Here is a 5941-nt window from a genome sequence, read left to right on the forward strand (position 1 = left end):
TAATTATCTTACTCTTGCAACAGGCATGTATTTTCAACCAAATAGATTATTCCAATACCTGTTAACCAAATAGATTATTCCAATACCTGCTTACTAACAGTAACAGTAAATATGCACAAACATATAGTTAAAAAAAGGGCAGATTCATTAATACAAAATAGTTGTTCGACTAGGCAAAAATCCTGACACAATTAGGAATATTGTAGATTTGATATCAAAATAAATATTCAAGAGGGAGCTGTCGATAGTCTTCATCAATGCCTTCAATTAGGTGTAGTTTAATCATGTGCTAAAGCCACCTTAATTTTTGATTGTTTGTTTCTCTATGTTCAGTAAAAATGCAAAAATTGGAAATATATTCAATACAAGCACAAAGAGGAAATAGTTTGACAAATATACCCCCTGACATATATGAATTACGCGATTATCTGTATCAGTTTATACGGAAATCACCCCGAAAAATAGAGATGATCCGCATCAGAGGCCAAACATTTTGTTGAAGGCCTACCTCAGACCCAAAACAATTAACTGATGTCAAGAATTGCGAGGCATCCAATTGCAGTAGCAGACGCAGAAACTGCAGGGCCCAGCACCGTCATTTTCCTTGACAAAAGCATCTGTTAGTACCAAAACAAAAATCACTTGAAACTGCAGATTCCTACCGCTCTAACAGAGACTTTCGTCTATTCCTACGACATTTTATTCTCTGTTGTAGCCTCGACACTCTTGGGCGACACCTCTTCTTGCAAATCCACAGACTTATTTTGATTTTCAAGTCCTGAAGCTGCAGGAAAATCGTCCTTTGGAACTGCATCACCGACGTTTAGACCATCAACAGAACCCCCTTTCCCCGCTTTGCCCTCCGAAGATAAGACTTTCTTTCTCTTTGCATCCGGAGCTTTTCCTCCATGTTTAGCCCTCTTCTTACTCGAGGGCCCTTCTCTTCCTACTTTACCCGGAAAGGGCTGGTAAAGTGGGCATACACACTGAGAGGAGATCAGATTCATAGAACTGATGTTATTCCACTTTTCCGGAATCTTGGACACAAGACTATCGATCACTGCAACAATATTCTCCACAATTTCCTTACTTGTCTGAGAAACCATAGCCACTTTTGCAACACGACAAGAATGCCTAATGGAGATGTAAGTCAGACTACAAGCTAACTCCAGCTCTTCCCTCCAGTCCTTGTGCGTCAAATCCACAGGAATTGTACGATCTCTCATTGCAAAATAAAACTCGGAGACAGCGGGAAATACAGACTTAGAGGCCATGAAAAAATCAAATGACCGACGAAGTTCTATAAAGTCCTTACATTTCCCATAATCAGCCCTTAATTTTGATAACTCAAAAACCTTTGAAATGGGTAATCCCTCCTCCTTAATCTTCTTCTCTGCTACCTCGGCATTTAAACGCTCATTTTCGTCACCGATAATCAAACAGGTATTTTTGCTTCCATCAATAGAAAACAGAGGATGAGGAACTGGGATGTACTCGGATGTATGGGGAATCTTTGTTGCACTGTGCGATCTCGATTCCAGAGTAATTATCAAATTAATAAACCCATTGGGTTTCTCATACTGTTGCTTTGAATTAATCAATTTCAAAAGCAGTTTCACTGCTAGTTCTATTGTTTCTTTGCTTGGTCCAGGGGAAGATTGGGGTTCATCGTTTTCGTTCTTTATATTATCCATTGAAACTAAGAGAAGCACACACTAACAGAAGCAAGGATGAATTCCGGGGCTTACCAGCAACGCTCCTCGTAACGCCTATGGAAGCGAAGAACAATCCCGCTCTACTTTGATCCCTTGTCAAAACTAAGACACTGAAAATGGATGTATGTGTATACGGAACCCTAAGCACCTTAAACCCTAAATCTGAAACTTTGTATGTGTATATGAAAAATTGAATTTATGTATATACGAAAACCTAAACACCTTAAACCCTAATTCTTGAACTTTGTTTTCTGAAGGGTATGATTTAAGTAGGTGAAATTTAGGGCTATGCGTGGATTGGTTTCTAATTTTCTTAATTATATAATAAATAATTATCTGTTTATTATGATTTATTAAGTTTAATTTTCTACAAATAAAAATTGGTTTATTGGGTTATTTGTTTTGAAATAAAGGGAAGTGTCAAATAAAAATTGGTTTATTGGGTTATTTGTTTTGAAATAAAGGGAAGTGCGTGTTTTATTACTGTTAAAAAAATATGGGGAATTTTCTTAATTATATAATAAATAATTATGTGTTTATTATGATTATTAAGTTTAATTTTCTATAAATAAAAATTAGGTTATTTGTTTGAAATAAGGGGAAGTGCGTGTTTTATTATTGTTAAAAAAATAGGGGGAATTTTCTTAATTATATAATAAGTATTTATTTATTTATTATGATTTTTAATTTTCTATAAATAAAAATTGGGTTATTTGTTTTGAAATAAGGGGAACTGGGTTATTTGTTTTGAAATGAGGGGAACTGCATATTTAAATTGGGTTATTTGTTTTGAAATAAGGGGAAGTGCATGTTTTATTATTGTTAAAAAGATATGGGGAATTTTCTTAATTATATAATAAATATTTATTTATTTATTATGATTTTTAATTTTTTATAAATAAAAATTAGGTTTTTTGTTTTGAAATAAAAGGAAGTGTATGTTTTCTTATTGTTACAAAAAATATGGGGAAGTGTCTTGTAATTATTAAATGTATATATATTAAATATATATTTTAATTTAATGGGTAGTAGATAGGAGGGGTACGGGATTTAGTTTTTGGAGAAAAATAAAAATAAAAAGGTTAAATTATTTTAAATAAAGAGAAATTGGTGATTGAGCCAAGAGGCTTATTCTATATTTCAGTATGATGTGTAAGGGTGTTTGTCCCTCATCAAAGTTGACATTTTGCTTATGTCAGCTTATATATCTATATATATATATATATTAAAAATCTATAAAAAAAAAAGTATACATCATAACAAAATTGCACGCGAAGAAATTGGATCCCTCTCAGCTCATGTTAGATCCATATTTAAGATGGATCTATGCTGGTATAATAGAAAGCATCTAGAGGAGAGTAGTTGAGTATTTAATTCTTAAGTTCATATAAAAAGTAAATGTGTTTCATAGTGTTCACAATGTTGGATGCCACCAACATACAGGGGATCCCCCGATATGAGGTCCCAATTAGACCTCACACTGTTTGGTGTAGGAGTCTCATACGGTTATATGGTCTGGCCACTATTGTGAAAGGTTTTAGAGGTACACCTTGGTTACAATACATATACAAGAGATCATAAACACCTCTTTGGGGCAGCAAGTATGTAAGCTTTGTGTGACACCAAATGTAGAATGCACAGGAAACTGCCACGACAGTAAGAAAGACGAGCCTCTAGTTAGGGAAGTAATAGTACTATCCTAAGAGAGACCCGTGAGCGAAAGAGAGAGAGTTGTTGATTAACCTGCAAATTAGTTCACAAGATAAACAACAATCGTAAAAGCATAACAACACTCATTCAACAATATCCATATCTAAGTAACGAAATAGTTCATTAGTCTTAGTATGTATTACACCAACATATACCGCAAACATATCAAGAATAGTCTTACTACATTCATGATACATGCATGAAGAAGTGTTGGCTCGAGGACCTTCTAATTATTAATGAAAGGTTCCAAGTACATTGTTACATCGGTGAAACACTAGATCTAGTAGTGGAACATGAAGCCACAACTTGCTTCTCCAAAGAATGATTTAGCTCTTGTGCAACATAAGATAAGGCAAGGCAAAACTCTAAGAATCTTCGCCCTTTACTTGAGTTATGAGGAGCTATTTGTAATAAATGACAATGACTTTAGAGTTTCATCATGACTTTTCAACTTCTATGACCTATGGGCTTCCATATAGCCTTTCATATTCTATACATGACCTCTTACATTCCACATTTGTCTTTTTCACATTCCACATCTGTCTTTTCACATCCCACATGTGTGTCTTGGACTCTATTACATTAAACTTATTATTAAAGACAAAATATATATAGGACGGTGGTTATATAAGACAAAATACTTTCAAATAGATAAATCAGTGGCTTCTTCATGGAGTTCATTGGTGATGTATGAATGCCATGCTCTAAACTCCATTGTTATGACTTTAACCCAGATTGTCAGTTTAACCACAAATCACATTTGAACCTCCAATGCTTTTGTCAAAATAGATCTAGAGCCAGATTGTACACTATTCCACAACCATGGCAATTTTAGGTGAACTTTTGCTAGCGCAATCACATGTTGTATTATAACACTCTTAGTGATCTCCAAGTCTTGTTGTTTTGATGCCTGCTTGATCTGCTCAACAAACTACTTCACTTCTTGCATTATGGTACCCCTGTCTCTTGTCTCCCCAACTGGACCCACTCAAGGCAACCCATGTTTCCGTGCTATGGACTCCAAACCACTATGCAGTCGACTATAGATAGCTAAAGTGTTAGTTGCTTATTCTCCGAGACGGGTGTAATTCTGCATATGGAGTCGCAACTGTACTTTGTCCATCTCGATAGCAACCTTGTCCTTCCTAACCAATTTCTCTAGAACATTTGTGTATTTGGCGCCCCACTCCTCTATCAAATCGATAGCCCTATTTGCAACCTTCAGGAGCTTTAATATTTCTTGTGTTGTCTTTTGTATCTCGCGCATGGATGACACTACTTGATGCAAGAGAATCATTTCATCACACAGATGCTTCATGGTATCCCCTATTGGTCCCAACTTTTCCTGTATAGTTGACTGAGATTTTGCTATGTTGAGATTGTTGGAAGATAATCGCTTATTTTCTACAGTGAGATTCTCCACTTATTGCTTTGTTGCAGCCAATTCTTTTCTCAACCATGCATTCTTATTTAAAAGATACTTTGAGTTATCTTATGTTGTTGTGGCAAAAGAAACATTAGTTGTCATGACTACCTGGGGGTTCCTCCTAGTGTTTGCGGTTATCACCTTCTTAGTGGATACAGAGACTAGATTTTGTGGATCATTCGAGAAAAATCGTCTTCTTTCTTGCACGACCCTTTTCTTTAGCTCATCGAAAGTGACATTGCACACATCCTTGACCCTATCTGTTGGTGGAGGGGTGATTCCCATTTCATCTAACGGGAGATGACCACCGATTAGAGGACATTCTAATGGGAAATTTAGTTCATCATCCATGGGCTTAATGACATCTTCTTCCTCCATCTCTGCTTCTATCTCTTGGGTCAGTTGTTCTTCTTCCAGATTTTGTGTGGCTTCCTCCTCTTGTGAGTGTCTTTGTTGTTCTTCTTCTATTCCTCTTCTTTCTTCCTCTTCCTATTTCTATCTAAGCATATCATCATGCTTCCTCTTCTCCTCTTCTTCTCGTAGTTTCTTTTCCTGTTCAACTTCAATAACACATTTTTCTTAATGGATCAACTTTCCACTTTCTGCTACTCTCTGTTGTTGGATCATGCTTTATCTTTTTCCTAGGGGCTACTGTGTTGCCTTGTGCAATTGTTGCTTGTGGTTCCTCTTGTATTTGTACATTTGCCATTTGTGGAACTGTGGATGTACCTGCCTCATCTCCTGGGTGAGTCTTCCTTAATGAATTGTACCAGTTTTTCACCTTTTCATCCTCTGCAGTAGTGATTTATACATATCCCCAAGCATACCCTATCCTGTGACAAAGTTGCTTGCACACCTTCCTGGGGTCATACCTGTGAAAGCTCCTGATTCCAAAATGTAGGTGGTCCAATTCTTGTATCTTAGCATATGCTGCCTTGAGGCTCTTCAACTCATGCATTCTAATTCTCAAAGGGAAAGCGGGCCAAGGGTCCTTCTTCCTCCTATGAAGCACTCATGACAATCCATTATTCAACTAATAAGAAACTTCTTGCAGGGCTACCTTGTTAGTCACATATCATGCCATAACATA

General features: G+C 36.3%; 1 protein-coding gene across 1 annotated transcript; it reads right to left on the bottom strand.

The window, feature by feature from the left end:
• Positions 1-333: 333 nt before the first annotated feature.
• Positions 334-1944, bottom strand: LOC149146939 (uncharacterized). The gene has a single exon (XM_089440098.1). It carries the CDS (start codon positions 1692-1694, stop codon positions 690-692), a length of 1005 nt encoding a protein of 334 aa, XP_089296224.1. The 5' UTR covers positions 1695-1944; the 3' UTR covers positions 334-689.
• Positions 1945-5941: the final 3997 nt, after the last annotated feature.

This window comes from Pinus tabuliformis, chromosome 9 (assembly GCF_031772625.1).
Source record: "Pinus tabuliformis cultivar Carrire ecotype Pingquan chromosome 9, CPIR1, whole genome shotgun sequence".
Lineage (NCBI taxonomy): Eukaryota > Viridiplantae > Streptophyta > Pinopsida > Pinales > Pinaceae > Pinus > Pinus tabuliformis.